The sequence below is a fragment of the Lemur catta genome, chromosome 4 (genome assembly GCF_020740605.2).
Source record: "Lemur catta isolate mLemCat1 chromosome 4, mLemCat1.pri, whole genome shotgun sequence".
Lineage (NCBI taxonomy): Eukaryota > Metazoa > Chordata > Mammalia > Primates > Lemuridae > Lemur > Lemur catta.
This window is the reverse complement of record NC_059131.1, coordinates 88258196-88275278: the sequence shown is the minus strand read 5'-3', so window position 1 is coordinate 88275278 and position 17083 is coordinate 88258196. Positions and strand designations below refer to the sequence as shown.

The 17083-nt window shown below is 31.9% G+C and overlaps 1 protein-coding gene across 9 annotated transcripts in view; it reads left to right on the top strand.

The window, feature by feature from the left end:
• LCORL (ligand dependent nuclear receptor corepressor like) overlaps window positions 1–17083 on the top strand; it is a 163301-nt gene that overhangs the window by 121300 nt on the left and 24918 nt on the right. For 2 of the 9 annotated variants that reach the window (XM_045550436.1, XM_045550435.1), the window contains exons 6-7: window positions 5256–5349; window positions 6672–10824. The exons of 3 other annotated variants lie outside the window; for them this stretch is intronic. In XM_045550436.1, coding sequence (XP_045406392.1) covers window positions 5256–5349; window positions 6672–7704 — 1127 coding nt within the window. In that variant the 3' untranslated portion in view covers window positions 7705–10824. Of the gene's footprint in view, window positions 1–5255; window positions 5350–6671; window positions 10825–13295; window positions 16321–17083 lie in introns of those variants that run through there. 4 more of the 9 variants (XM_045550438.1, XM_045550437.1, XM_045550434.1 and 1 more) reach the window with 3 other exon arrangements.

Here is a 17083-nt window from a genome sequence, read left to right as displayed (position 1 = left end):
CAAAGAATAAAAATTTCTAAAAAGTAAAGCAATCCCTAAAATTTGAAAAAGAATATAACAAATGAATAGGCTGCATCTGATTAGTAGCATAATGTTGGTAACATAACATCGAGAAAATAATTTTGCCAAGTAACTTTATGCAGTATTTTGACGGTACATTCTTAGTGGAATGAATATATTCTAAAGGCAAGGAATGCTTTAAAGAAATCCTAAACTTCCTTTCAGTAAAATTAGTAATAATATTGCCATTGTTATTTTGAATCTATAGGACAAATCAAATATGTAATCATGTTAACATTGTTAGGAAACCAATAATTTCAGGGTAAGAGAAGAGATAGCCAAGAGTAAAATCAAAAAAGTAAAAACCTTATATTACATGTAGATTGGGAATGTCAGTGTGAACCATGAATTTTTTCTTTTCAAAAATATGCATTTCCTAGTCTGACAACTGAAATAGCCTAGAAGTAATGAAAACTCAGTGGCATTAAACCTAGACCTGGATTGTGGTCTGTAAACATTATTTGTCTTTAAAAAGAAGCAGGCCTCTTTAGAGTCCTGGTTTGGACCAGAAAGTGTACAAGATAAGCCCAAAACATCTTGTGTCAGCAAGCAAGGAAAGTCAACATTTGTCAAAAGAATACAGGAGCCGGTATTAAATTTTTAAAACATATTGAATGTTTTAAAATCCACAGTTTATGAGAATCTCAGTCTCCAACCAGTAAATGAAAACAATGTTATGTTGATTATTAGGAAAATTTTGACATATATAGAAAAATACAACATAATAATTATGTACCTGTCGCCCAGAATTAATAAATGTGTTAATCATATTTACTTCTGATTTTTTTCTTAAAGAATTTCTAGAAATAACAATTAAAACACCTTTATATCTTTTTATTTACCCTTGGAAGCAACCTACCTATTTATATATCTATAAACAAAATAATTTTTTGTGCTTTAAAAATTCACATAAATACTATACTAAATGGACTCTTTTATTCATTTAATCCTGCAGTTTACTTTTATTCGTCAAACATTAATAATTTCAACAACACCAAGTGTTGTCAAGGATGTGGGAAAATTTGGTAATATCTACTAAAGTTGATTAATATACATACTCCACTGTTCAACACTTTCACTTCTAGTAGTATATCTTAGAGAAATTATTGCACATGAACACAAAGAAGCATTGAGAAGGATGTTCATTTCAGCATTGTTTGTAACAGTGAAAAACTAAAACAACCTAGACATCGACCAATAGGTGAATGGGAAATAAATTACAATATAATAAGATAGGATGCAGGGAATGCACTGGTGAAAATGAATTAATTACCTCCCCCCATCTACTCAGTTTAAATAACCCTATAATAGCATAATAAGTGCTTAGTTTTTATCCATTGAGTTAATTATTAGTACCTTGGAAAAATACACACAAAATAACCTAGTTATATGCTATCTCCATTGTGAAGGAGTGATGTAATCTCCATTCAGTTAAATATAAATCATCAGCAGGAGCAAGAAAATATCTTTCACCCCCATTCCTGATCTTCCTTTTTCTCCATCCTTCCCAAGCCATCTCTACCCTTCTCTTTTACTGTTTTTGCTTTTCTAATTCAGATAATTCTAGGGGTAACTTATTTTGATTTTTCTAGCTCTTGAGCTACACAGGCTTTATGATACAAAAAGGAATCATGGATACCAGCAAAATACTTTACTATAGGTGGTTAATACCGCTAACAAAAGGTGAGATTTTTCTATAGATAACTAAGATTTATCTAAAAATCCTTAATACATATTAGAACTGTTTACTTACATATTTATGTATCTTGTGTTTACTATGTAAATGTTTATTGATGAGAGAATTTTAATGTGACAAATATGTTGAAGGAGTACCTTTTTCCGTTTTCACTAAATACAAATTATAATATGTGATTTTAGCTATCAATTCCTCTTAGAACAAAACTTTTAACATAGATATGGAGAAAGGGTTGTAGAAAAGAGATAAAAACATTTTCCACCAGGTCATTGTTTACATCTCCTAAAGAGAAAGAATCAGAAATATAGACCTAATTTGGGTAAGTCCCTTAAAGATGGAACAGGGCTATGTCTAACTCATCCGGATTAAAATTATCTATAACTAGGGCTTTGTGTAGTAGTGGTCCAAAAAGGAAAAGAAACTTTTATTGCCCTAAGTAGGGAGCTCCAGCCTAGCTTACATAGTTTATGTAAAGGAGAGAAAAGAAGTGATTATCTGTACCTCCTTTTATTACTTCCACTTTGTGGAATAATTAAATTGAGCATATCAAAAGTCTAGAAGATTTAGAGTTGAAGAAATTTCATTAATTCGTTCTGAACTTAAGAATAACTGAATTAGCAAAAGTGTTTTATATGCTATAAACTGTACATAAAACATGAACAAAATCAAAATTAGTGAATACAATGATAATCGTTTCTTGAAGAAGATGGTCTTATAAGTTCTCAGAATAGTAAAATTTTGATTTCTAAAAAAGAAATGAGAGTAAAAGAAAAGACAGTCTTTCTTTCTTTTCTTCTTTTAATAGATTCTAGCATTCTACTAATGTTTATTGAAGTACAAATGAGTAACTCAAGATCTCGGACCTTGAAGAATTCAATCTTTTGGGAGAAAAAGCTACATAAATCAGTAATTGCATGATAGTGTTATAAGTGGTTACAGGATGCTGGTGACACGGGGAGACGATAAGTAGTTTCTGTTTGGGGGGATCTGGATCTTCAAGGATGAGTGGAAGTTTGACAAGTCGAATAGGTGAAAAGAGCATTCTAGGCAGAGGGAATGATGTGCTCCAATATGATAGATAGATATGACATTGCATAGCATGTTTGAGGAGCTGCAAGTGGTTAGATACATGAGAAATGTGAGGTTTGAGATGAGTCGGAGACTAAGCATAAAATTAGGCTGGATAGATAAACTGAGGCAAGATATTGCCTTTAACAATTTTGTTAAGGTATTATGTGTCAGGTAGTTTGCCTCTCCAGTCTCCCCTTTACCCTTCTAATCTAGGCATTCTAACCTCTAGCCACACTGAATTTTCTCTAGTTCTTTGAAATTCTTTTCAGCGAACATTTATTGAACACTAATATTAATAATATATTATACCAGACACTATTCCAGGCAGTGGGGATATATTGATAAATAAAATATACATAGTCTCTGCCTTCCCATAGTTTACATATGTGGCTAACACTGGTAAGTATATTTGCAACTAGAATACAGCCTAGATGCTTAATAATAGAGGTAAGTTTTGTTGGCATAGGAACCAAGTCCAAGTTGTGTCCTGAATGATTGAATGATGAGTAAGGTTTGGTGAGAATTAGGATGAATGCAGGGGGCGGGCAGAAGGAGGACAGAGGTAGGAATCTTCTAGGCAGAGGAAACCAACTGTGACTGGGAAAGCCCAGAGATAAGAAATAGCATAGCACTTTGCCAACCGGTTTCGCTGTTCCACCTTTATAGTCCCTTTCAGTCCATTCTCCCCACAGCAGATTGACCCTTTAAAATCATGTCAGTCTTCTGTTTAGAATCCTTCAGTGGCTTCTGTCTCTCAAAATAAAATTTAGAGTTTTTACCATGGCCCACATGTCCCTGTGTGACCTTTTCCTACAACATTTCTAATCTTATCTCAGCCTGGCTTAATGCCACTTCAACCACCCTTGGCTTCTTTGCTGTTCCTTGTACATTCTAGATATGATTCCATATCACAGCCTTTGTACAAACTTTTTCTTAGACACTTTCCCCAATATATGTGCTTGATCAGTGACCCTCACCTTGTTCAGGAACCTGCTCAAATCAAAGAGGCCTACACTGATAACACTATATAAAACAGTAGCCTCCTCAGCCCTAGCCTCATTAGTCTATCAGCTTATTCTGCATTATTTTCCTAAGTATCACTATCATAATTGGTGGCTGTGGTGGTGGTGTAGGTGGTGTATCAATTATCTTACTAGATCCTAAGCACTATGAGAATAGGACCTTTATGTGACTTTTTTTTTTAATTGCTGCTCTCCTAATGCCTAAAATAGTATACATAGTAAGCACTCAATAAATTATTATTGAGTTCTACACAGGAAGTTATGGTATGATGTTTTGTTTTTTCATCTTTGTATCTTCCCAGGCACTTAAGTGTTAAATAGATTGATAGGGTAACAATAAAACCCTGTTTAATTTTTTTAACCCCAGTTGAATTTCTTAGTATATTTTTAAACATTTTCTTCATAATTGTTTCTTTCTTATAGAAAAAATTTTCAGCTTTTTATCTGCCAGTAAAAACATATATTTTATCTATCTATCTGAGAGATGGGGTCTTGCTCTGTCGCTCAGGCTGGAGTGCAGTGGTGCAATCATAGCTCACTGTAACCTCAAACTCCTGGGCTCAGGAGATCCTCCCAGCTCCTCCTGAGTAGCTAGGACTACAGGCACGTACCACCATGCCCAGCTAATTTTTTTACTTATAAATTTGAAAAATCATTGTGGTTTTATTTATGTAAATTCATTATGATAACAAAAATAACCGCATTTTAATAACAAGTGCTTAGGCAGTTTTATAACAGGTTATTTTTTCTCATGTTATATTGTTATATGTCTTTATCCAGTCATATATGTAACCATAATACATTATATAGGCAATGATTCAACTATTGTACATTTCAATAGTTTAATATAGTAAAATTTTACACTGTGCATTCTAGAAAATACATTGGTTATACATAGAGTCACTGTTTACCTAAAGTATATGTGCCAAATATTACTAGTTCTAATAAATGCTAATTGTTCAGTTCTCTTATGCATCATCACATTTTCTATTCTCTCTGTTTTGTGTAACTTATATCACTCTTACCTTCCTCAAGCATTATCTGGGCAGCCTTTAATGGAAAACAGTCATAAGTGAGCAGTCAAATGGCTATTTACTACAAAATGGTGGGAGAGATGACCAAGAGTTGATTTTTAAACAGATTTTATATCATATAGTCTGTTAATTTCTTTTATATCACCTGGCAATGCCAGCTCCTCCTCTGTTCTTATTTTTTCCTATATAGTGCCTTCCCAGTCATTTCCTGTTGCTAAAACCATGTAAGATGAGAAAGTAATGGCCACATATCAAATACAAGTGTTAATATGTAGATCATGAACAAGTAGATCACAAAAATACGAAATGTTAAAATATAAGGATTGCCTATCTGTTACAAATATAAAGTTTTTTCTCTTGCAAAAATTATAGGGGATGGAGTGTTAGATCTCTCTACAAAGAAAACCAGCATAAAATCTGAAGAGTCATCCATATGTGATCCTTCTTCTGAAAATTCAATGGCTGGGTAAGCAATATCTAGGAAATATAATTTAATATAAAATTATCTCTGCAGAGAACTCTTAATACTATTCCGAGTAATATTGACATAACATAGTTTTCCTCCAGAATTTTTGTCACTCATGAGTGTGTCTCTCTCATACCTTTCATTTGTCCTTTCTCTTTCTTTTTTATTCTTTCTGTTAAAGAAAAGTTATCAGAACAATCACCAAACTTTAGTTCATGTTACTAAAATGAACTACCAACTTAATCATAGAATACAAACTAAGAAGCAGGACAAGTAAGAGAATTTTAAATTAAATATTCAGGAGGCAATTTTAAGGGAAATATGTAATTCAATATTTAATTTTTTTAAACAATGAACAAATTCTGAAAAGTACTGTATTTACTAATTCTTAAAGCTAGTTTATAGTGTTTACATTTTTTCCTTGTGTTTAGATGTGGTGGCAAATGATTTAACCTATCTAGTAATCACCACAAAAAGTCCTTTCATGTTTTGAAAATTGTCATTAATTTAAATAATCAGTAGTGAAATGCTGTTCTGTTGGATATTTGGATTTTTTTTTATAACTTTTGCATCTTCCCATTAACTAACTATGTAGGAAGCTTTTTTTGTCACATTTAAATCTTAGATGTAGAGTGTAATTTGTTTCAACTAAGGCTATCGTAGTTTTGAGTCATAAGGTATAGTAAGCTTTCTGTTGAGAAACTTTGAAAATTACAATGATACATTTGAAATAGAAATAACATTTATAATATCTCAAAATAAATTATTTTATCCAAATATAACTTATCTACTTGTTTCAGATTTTAAGTTTTTGTCTAGAGAAAAATTAGTCTTGTAAAAATATGGGATGTTTGTGTTTGTAAATATTCTTGCTGCTACAAATTTCCTTTAAAGGGGTTGACTCTTTTATTACTTGTTTAGCGGTAACGTCACGTTTCTACTAACAAAAACTCCTTTAGGATTTGGGTATTTATTATAATGGAACTCTAATTGTACAAATAAAAATTATAAGTGTTGCTCTGCAAGCATCTGTCAGAGGAATAGCAACATCATGAGAATATTTTTATAAATACTGAGTTAGGATTTTATGTTCTTGGAAGGTCTGCCTGTTGAGGCCACCGTATCTTTGACACATTGTCCTACCAGGACTGTAGCGTTTGCTTTGATAAGGAGTAACTACCACATCTCACAGACTTAAAAGTGTCATAAGCAGTGATGTTACCTAAGCAAGGAGTATAATAAAGGAGTGGACCCTTCCCTTCCATAGCTGTGTGAGAGTCTCTCATGCATCAGTTTACCATCGTTTCATTCCATCCATCCAGGAGACTACACAGAAACAGAGAGGACTATGTGGAAAGAAGTGCTGAGTTTGCAGATGGTTTGCTCTCAAAAGCTTTGAAAGACATTCAGTCTGGAGCACTGGACATAAATAAAGCAGGCATACTTTATGGCATACCTCAAAAAACTTTACTTCTCCACTTAGAAGCCTTACCAGCAGGGAAGCCTGCATCTTTTAAAAACAAAACTCGAGATTTCAATGATAGTTACTCATATAAAGACAGTAAAGAAACGTGTGCAGTGCTGCAAAAAGTAGCCTTGTGGGCAAGAGCTCAAGCAGAGCGCACAGAAAAAAGTAAACTAAATCTACTTGAAACCTCAGAATTAAAATTCCCAACAGCTTCCACTTACCTCCATCAGTTAACTCTACAGAAAATGGTTACTCAATTTAAAGAGAAAAATGAAAGCCTACAATATGAAACTTCAAATCCTACTGTACAGTTAAAAATTCCTCAGCTACGAGTAAGTTCTGTTTCAAAATCACAACCTGATGGTTCTGGTCTGCTGGATGTTATGTATCAAGTTTCCAAAACCTCTACAGTCCTAGAAGGATCAGCTCTCCAAAAACTGAAAAATATACTCCCTAAACAGAACAAAATAGAATGTTCTGGGCCTGTAACTCACTCAAGTGTTGACTCTTATTTTCTACATGGGGACCTCTCTCCTTTGTGTCTTAATTCTAAAAATGGAACAGTTGATGGAACCTCTGAAAATACTGAAGATGGATTGGATCGAAAAGATAATAAGCAGCCCAGGAAAAAACGTGGCCGCTATCGGCAATATGATCATGAAATAATGGAAGAGGCTATTGCAATGGTAATGAGTGGAAAAATGAGTGTTTCCAAAGCACAAGGAATTTATGGGGTACCTCACAGCACTTTAGAATACAAGGTAAAAGAAAGATCTGGAACACTGAAGACTCCTCCGAAGAAGAAACTACGATTACCAGACACTGGGTTATATAATATGACAGATTCAGGGACTGGCAGCTGCAAAAACAGCAGCAAGCCTGTGTAGATTACTTGTTAGGAAAATGTTTGTGTGTATGTGTGTGTGTTTGCGTGTGTGTGCGTATGTGCACAGGTGTGTATTTGTGTGTCTATATACACACATGTGGGAATTACAAATGCTCACTCTGACAGGAGACATGAAATTTTACAGTTCAAAAACCACTTACATGCCTTTTGAAAAAAAAAGTTTTATTCAGGGTTTTCACTGTGGACAGAATTATATAGTTGCTTACTTAATTCTGATAGTTTGTATTTAATCCTTGTATAAATAGGTGAAAAAGATTCAGGTTTTCTTTAGTAGTCAATAGCATAAAGCGTTGTGGGAAAACAAGTAATTGTCAAGTGAAACATTTTTATTGGTGAAAGACCATTCCAGCCATTCAGTTGAACCATCTTATAATAGAAATATGATATTAATAGTTTGCAGACATTTTATATAACATACTTACAGTTATTGTAAGTATGTCAAACAACCAATCAAAGCTAAATAGACAGATATCTCCATAGTAAGAAAAATTAATATATACAGTATTATTACACTACAGTGCATTCTATGAAATACAAAATGCACTCAAGTGCATCCACCAGGAAGAGAAGAGAAAACCTTAAAGGATATGTATAATGAAATTTAATATTTATCATTTAATAGTTGATTTAGCAGGAAGTTGGGGTTTATAAGGTATATACTTTTTAAAAAAAAACTGACACATAGTTAACCCCAGCAGCTATAGAATCCTTTAATATAAGATGGAATACTAAGAACAAAAAATAATTTAAATTTAATTATTAAAATAATTTAATTTTGTTTTTCATTTGAAAAATAAGCTAATGTGTAAGGTTAGAAAAGAAAGTTGGAATGCAACTTAGAGCATGTTTATGATGTGCACAGAAAAAGCTTGAGAATGATCATTTTGGTTTAAATGTGCTGGTTAGTTGATGTTATGACTACTTTAAATTTTAAGGATTGTGATACACTCCTACTATTGAAAAACCTCAGTGTAACTTTAATATATTTGCTGCTGTGACATTTCAAAACATTTTCAGTTTATCAAAATGAATTACAGATTTCATTTTGGTGGGCGATACATTATCATTTTGCTAATAACCAAATTTGCAGTTTGTTCAGGGTCTTGAATATATTTACAGATGTTTAACACTGAAGCTGTTTTGAACTTTCAGTAATGTAAACTCTACTAATTGGGTAGTTAGAAGCTGGGCAGTGCATTTTAACTTTTACTAGACTCATAAGAGAGACCAGTAATTTTTATATAGCAGTTTTAAAATATGGGTCAAAGTATCCATGTTGGATTTATGGAGTATGCAGTTTTAGTGGTAAAATATTATAAAGCATGTGCCTCCATATAAAGAATGGGGATTTGCTTTATATATTCAGAATTCTCCGAGCGCCCCTTTTCTGTTAAAATTCAGGTTCTGGTCATTTTTCTAAGCCAGTTTTCGTAAGTCCAAAAGGAATAATTATAGCTGAATTTTAAAAATAAGTGCACCTTGTCAAATACTTGTGTTTTTACACTTGTGTTTGTGTGTATTTAATAATCACATATACATGTAATACTAAAGAGATTTTTGGCTATTACATTTAAAAACTGCTTACATATGTTTAAAGAAACTGAAGAGAAGTTACACAACCAAGCAGTTATTTGGTCTCTGAGATCTATACTGAACCCTCTTCAGCTATTAATGTTACCTGCATACTAGGGTATGAATCCTCTTGCTCTTTTTTTGCCCCCCGAAGAAAATATACATAATAGATTACAGAACAGCAGATGTCAGGGTCATCTTCCTTTTTAAAGAGTTAAGCCATATTTTGTGAGGGTCAGAACTTGGATTATTTAATATATTTACCCCTTCCCCCACTGAAAAACAAAGGTAAAGTAAATGTTTCAAAACAATTTTATTGACCTCTTTATACAGAATTTTACTTGCAAAACTTTGGGGGCTTGAATGCATTGCATAATATTTATATTGTATTGAGCTTTTTTATTCCTCACACTATATTTACATTAATAAATTGATTGAGAAGTTTATAGTAAAGGGAAACTTACAGAACACTTTTGTATCATTTAAAAGATGACCTGACCAAAAACTTTACAGGATTCATAAATCAGGGATCATTTTGCTATTGACTTCACAGTGATCAGTAGTTTTATAGGTAATATTATAGTTAATTTGCAGCATTTTAGTACTCGTATTATTTATTTTTGGTCAGAAATAGTAAATTAAATATTTTTTGATAGTTTATAGGTAATGTTCAACCCATAACTTTTAAAAGAAACAAAATGTTTCTATTATTGAGTTAACTTTTTGATTATACAAACTAGGAAAGGCAGGGAAATTTATGGGTTCCCCTTCTCCCCAGTGATTCTATTAAGTTGTTCTTTATGTTAAACTTTCAAAGTACTTTATAAATTTAGTTACCAGTTACTATTTATTAATTGACAATTTTCTGAAAAATCCAGTTTCAGCAGACTTTTAATGAAGGTGAAAGCAACCCTTATGTGCTTTCTACTTATTTGAATGTTCCTCAAGTATTTTATATTTTAAAAAAAAAAAGAAGGAAAAAAAACAGTGCCTCTGTTTTTAGAAAACTACTGCTCAGTAAAGTTGTTTAAACCATTTCTGGTAGCTAATGACAATTTTATATTAAATTGTATACTAACTTTAGTGAGACTGATTTTTTAGTTGTTTACAGTACAAATACTTGTATTTGTTTTTTAATTGCAGTATTTCCATTGTCGCAGTAATTTGGTAAAACTCTGTGGCTGCCTTGATTTTGACAGATTTTGTTAATATAAACTGATTGTTAGGCAATTAGTTATTTATGCATAAATCAATTGCACTATAATTCATGAATTATTTATTACAATATTTTCTAATGAATTCATGTATCTGTCTTGTGTTGTAAATGTACTGTAATTCTGTTCCTACTTTGTGTTGTTATATATCTAAATCTGATTGTATGAATTTTAATTGTTCAGTTAACGTGTTTCTAGGTTGTAATTTGTAGTAAAGCACTTCAATGCTTTTGCACTTAAATTTACAACACTCTTGGTGTGTGATTGATTTACTCATGCAGTAAAAGAAAAAAAAGAAAAGCAAAGAAAAAAACCTGACTACAATGACTTCTTTGATTCATTCTAGGCAGTTTTATTAAAAGTAGTATTAGAAATTGGCTTTTTCTGAAGAACTATTTCAAGAAGCTTCTAATGGGCAAAATGGATAGTAAAACTGAAAAACAAGGATGTTTTGGTTTATGAATCAAACAGGAAAAGGTTAGAAAAAATTGAAATTAAAAATCTGCAAGGGATCTATGAAATATATAATTTTAGAACCTTTATATAATTTCAGAATAAATTCTAGATTGGAGACTTAGATGTGTATTCAACTATTTTTTATTCATATATTAGACTTTTCTTTGAGACTCTAACATGCAAGAAATACAGAAAAGAAATAATTAGAAGCCAAATAAGCATATCATGGAGTTCTATAATTTGAGAACTTAGTTATCTAATAACTGATATATAAGATATAATCTAATATCTGAATATCTAATTGGTACCTTTATGAAGCTGTTCTTCATACAGCATTAGATGGGAATTACTGGCTACTGTGGTATTTTTGAAATTCCATTATTAAAAATAATAAACTCAAGAAGAAAACTTTTAAAGTATAAACTTATAATGTCAAAAAAGGGATATAAAAATCATAATGTTCATAATTTTGTGAATTTAATCAAATTGAAATTATAACATATTCAGAATACTTAACACTAGTCATTAGTTTTGATTATTTCTACTTCATACCTTACTTTATTAACAGAATAAAAGCCTTTGAGCATTTTAGAAACAGTTATAAAAAGATATTAATCTTTAAAATACAGTACATTTTTCTGAGAAACATGTAAATTCTCTTTAATTATTAGTTAAATATGTTTAATAGGCCATAATATCACTTTAGAAACTGTTGAAGTGCGTCTGTCACAACATTTTGGGATTTCTTTTGTTATATGAAAATTATCACTTTCAATTTGCTGGAAAAGAATATAATTATAGCTTAATATTTGATAGTAATTTGCTCTTGCCTTTGCTGTCTATATATATTTTTTTGAAGTATCTAATTGAATCCTGGGAGTCAGTTCTATCATTTTATACTCCTAAACATGACAAAATTTACAAAAACTTATTTTCAGAAAGGAAAGGATTACTGGGGTTGTGTCCTATCTTCATCTGTCTAGAGGCAGCAGTGGACTTAAAAAATTTTAATTTCACATCTCTTCTCACTTTGTTTGATAGCTTCTTTATTTCAAATCTCATGCTAGTTTTAGTGAAACATTGGTTGAATCTAGTAAAGTTAACTACTTTGCAGAAGTTTTGATCAAATTTTGTTTTAAATTTGCTTCCATAGTTTTGCTATTCAAATAGCTAATTTTTATGTAAATGAAATATTGCATACTTATCTGTGAAACAGGTTATGTCAGTTTTAAGCAACAAAATAAAAATATTCCACTTTTTGTTTTAAAAGAAAAATCCTTTCATTTTTAATGTGCATGAACACAATAATCCCTTATTTAAACAAAATATATTCTTCAGTAGCAATTCATAATTAGCATATCCCAATTCCAATCCTAAATAAAATTTCTGTAAACCAGGAACTATTAACAACAACAAAGAAATGTAACGAATCACAAGTGAAAGGCTATTTTTCATGTACAGAGTTTGGTGATATGTTTAATTAAAATAGATACTTTTCTGAAACAGAATTCTTTAAATATATTTTATGCTTCTTGGTACTGGTATTGGATTAAAAATTTTTTTGTAGACTTTTATATTGGTTGATAAGCAATCCTGAGTCTTAGTTAAAGTTAGATTTATATTAGTTTCTGCAGGGGGACATTTTCCAGGGGGACATTTCCATTTGAAATTTAATAATTAGGTAAGTAATGCCTTTAGTTTTCATGTAATTACTTCAGTATTTAAAATCAATTAAAAATACACTTCATTCTTAAATAGCTAATGCCTACAGCTTAATCTTAGAAAAGACATTCTGTTATTTATATGAAACATAAATCCCTTCATTTTCCTTGTGACTATGCAAAGCTCTCTTTTAATAATTTCATTTTCACTGCCTTGAGAAAATATCTATTTTAAATAAAGATAAGATTTTACTCCTAAATCTTATTTTCCTTATTTGCACTAATATGGACTGATAATTATCAAAATAACTTATAAAATGTCTACTTTACAAAAATTTTAACTCCTGAAGCACTTCCCATAAAATATTAGTATCTTCAAAGCACTAAACATTATCAATATTTAAATGTAATCATATATAATCATCATCTTTTATATTGCAAAAATAGGGCTTTGCTTTGACTCTTATATTTTGTCATAGGAAATTAATTATCATCAGTGTTTCATTATATTTTTGCTAAACAATAATCGAGAGGTTATTATTGCAGATCCCCAGGAGTCAGGAATCCAGCAATACCAAAATATCTTTTGTTCAAACTCTGTTAAAATTATAACTCCTTATAATGGTATTTTTGCTGTAATTCATTTTTTGTTTGATTTTTATTTTTAGTTCAACTGTTGATGCAAAATCAGAGGAAGCTACTAAAATGGAAAAAGGAAAATCAGCATTAAGCAAAGTTTTGGAATCTTTGTGCATACATCACCAGCAACAAGTTTTGGCTATGTTGAAATTTCTAGTCCAAGAGCAGAATGCTGCTTCTCTTTGCTGTTGTAATACATCATGTGTTGTGGCTTCAGAATCTCAAAAGCCTTTAATTGAAGATGATTTACATGGTCTGTTCTGTAGTTGTGAATATAGGCTGGCAGAAAGAGGGTGTTTACAAAATGAAAGACAAAGCCCTGGTTTAGAGCCTCTGTCAGTCTGTATTAAAGATTTGCATTGTTTATCGTGCCAAACTGTAACTATTGAATACTTTAAGACAGTAGTGAATAGAGGAATTGCAAACAGTTGTAGTTCTCACAGGTGCTCTTCTACACTGTTACCAGACATTCACTCTGCATCATCAACCTTTCATAGTCCTCTTTTGTCAAGGGAAGTATGTGACCTTTCAGTCAGTCTTAAAGATGTTTGTAGATCTCGAAGTCCCTCACCCCCACCATTATCACCTGTAGAGACTGAAGGATTTGAAAGATTGAAAGATGTCATCTCAGAGATTTCATCCTTAGAAAATAAACTTGAAACAAACATTAACCAGCCTCCATCTCTCACACCAGCAGAAATAAGCAGCAACAAGGGTGATCATGAAGGTGAAATACATAAAACTAAAAAATCCAGTAACTCTGATTCTTTGCTCTCAGATGACAGCAATAATTATGCTACAATTCATGAAAAAGGTGAAACTGCTGTAATTTTTCAAGATTTAATGGATCGCATTAATGAAAAATTAAAATCAATAGAAACCACAGAAATGACAAACCTTGTAAAATTAACTAGCAGTGATTGTAATACAGATAATGACTTAAAATTGGGAGATTTAATAACCTCTCTCTTGCATAATGCAAAGGCCAGTGATTACAGTTTTATGGAATTACTGAGTCAACATGATAAAAAGGTAGAAAATAAAATTATTCAGACAAGATTTCGAAAGCGTCAGGAAACCTTATTTGCAATGCACAACTCCTCTGATTCACCCATGTGTAGAAGGCAGTCTTTACAGAGAAAAAGAGAACTTGCTAATCTTGGTGAAAATTTTATAAGAAAAAAATACACTGAAAAAAATTCAAGGAAATTGATTCACAATGATGAGATGCTTTTATCAGACAAAGAAGAATTCTATGATTGCCAAGGGCCTTCTTTACAAAATTCTAAAAGCCTTCAAGATAAAAATCATGTAGAAACATCATTTTCACCAAATTATGCATTACAGTCATCGGAACTACCTCTTCCTAGTTTAGAAACTAACCTGGCTTTTGATACATTTTCAGAAAGCTTAAAAACAACTTTCCCTGAGAAAGTAAGCATAAGAAAATTACAAGAGAAATCTGCAGCTGGAAAAAAAAAATTGCAAAATCATAGGGGTAATCCAAAATTAGAGAATACTCAAATTCCTTTGAGAAGTGATGTGTCCGGACTTTTGAACAGAACTAAACGAAATATTGTGCCTCCAGGATGGTATTCTATATATGTAACAAATAATTATGTTTTTAAAAAATCCCCTAAGGCCAAAAAAGTATCTGAGTCCACAAAAGAAAAAGATCCAATGAAAAACATTCCAATTGAAAGCTCACCCAATATAGATCTAAACAAAATTGCAATGAATTCTAATTTACAAGTTGTTGTAGAGCGTTTGGAAGATACAATAAATATGGCCAAAAAATCTTGGAATAATCAGCCATTATCAGAAGGATGTAAAACATCCAAGAGAATGATAGAAATTGATGGAAAAGACCAAAATGCTGGGAGAAATATGACTCTAACTCTGAATAGAATGGCATGCAAAGAGCAGAGTTTATCGAAATCTATGGTAGCGTCCAGCAATATCAAAAGTCAGCATATGCCTCCAGTGGATTTGAATAACAAAAGACTTGACAATCTGAAAAAGTCATCTATTTTAGATATGGGTAGCTTGATTTCCAGTGTTGAAAATGTGTCAACAAAATATGAAGGTATCAAAAGCTCTTTTTCCAACTATTCCAGCCCTATTAAACTCATGTTTTTATCTGAGGTTAAAAGCAGTGAAGGAGTCAAATATACTTTAACTTCAGTTGGTACTTCCCAATCAAATGTTGATCTTCCTTCTGAAAAATGTACAAACCACCATGTAATTGAAAAAAAGCCAGAAACAAATGAGGATATCCAAAATGCTAACTTTGGAAATTACAGTTCTAATCATTATACTGACACCCTTCAAATGGAACTAAACAAATTTAATTGTGCAAAAGAAAATACAGAATCCTCTGCAATGTTTATAGATAATATAAATAGTGATAAGCCACAAGAAGAACCTAAGGACAGTTCAAGCAGTGCTATTGATTCATCTTTTAAAAGAAAACCAGGTAGACCAAAAAAAATAGGTCCCCAAGTTGTGAAACAGATCAAGCGACCAATTGGAAGACCCCCAAAGCCTAAAATAGATCAAACAGACATCACCATTTGCCAACGTGACTCCTTTAGTGCTGGAAGGAAAAGCCCACAATCTGTCTTATCAGAAGTAAAAGAAGGTATTTATAAAAAAAGTATTACAGTGACTGTTATTTATGGAAGGTCAAGAAGAACTAAAAGGCATGTCTCTGAAGGAAGTGTAAACATAAGCAATATTATGTCTTTAAGCAGTAATGTTGCTGATTTTCCAACTGAATATAATAGTCTCAGAAATATTAAAGAACACAAAATTGACTTGGGTGAAAGAATAAGTGCTGTATCAAGCTTGACTACTGAAAGTGAGGTCTTGGGATCTGGCTTTGAATATGTTAGACCCATCAAGAACAAGTCTGTGATACCTCAGCCTTCCAAGAACATTATTCGACCAAATCATAAGCCTTTGGCAATAAGTAGGAAGCCTGGTAGACCCGCAAAAGTGAAAATTTCTGGCATATCTGTGACTATTAATAGAATTTCACCTCAGGAAAGAGAAGTAAGTATTAGCAGCTGCTTACCTCCTTTAGAAAACAATATGTTTGAAAAAAATCTGCCTGAAGAAAAGCATGACCAACAATGCAATAAGATGGATAAAACAAGGCACACTAAAGCTGACATATTTAAGAATGGATCAAAAAGTATGGTTGCTCCTATACCTTTGAGACATTCTATTAGGGATAGAAAGCCATCTCTGCATTTCTTACATTCATTAGCATCTTCTAGCTCATTTATTTATAGAAATGCTGTGCTCCATAAGTCATATAAACTCCATTTGCAAAAAGGTAAAAGTCAGAAGGAAAAACATAGGCAGTCAAGGACAAAAATAGCTTCCAAAGATACCCCAAGAACTAGATATTCAAGGAATGCAAAAAAGTGTTTGGAAGATAAATTAATACCCATTTCTGAAGTATCCTTGGACCCTATAATTTCCTCAAACCCTCTGCTCAGGTGGTGGGCTACTTCTACTTCAAATGATTCCTTATTAGAGGAATTAAACAATAGATTTGAGCAAATAACAAACACTTGGGTGAAAGTGAGTGGAGATGAAGTTGAAAATTGTGTTCATAAAAAAAGAGAATACATTGGAAGTGATCATTTCAAAATAGGAAGCCCTTTGGAAACTTGTCTTTTAGAACTTGAAGTTTCACCAGTAAAAATGCTTTTTCAGAAAAAGTATGATTTGAATGAACTCTGTACCTGGTTTATGCAAACAACAGAAACACAGTCTCTTTCACTAGTTAGAAAAGCAAATGCTCGAA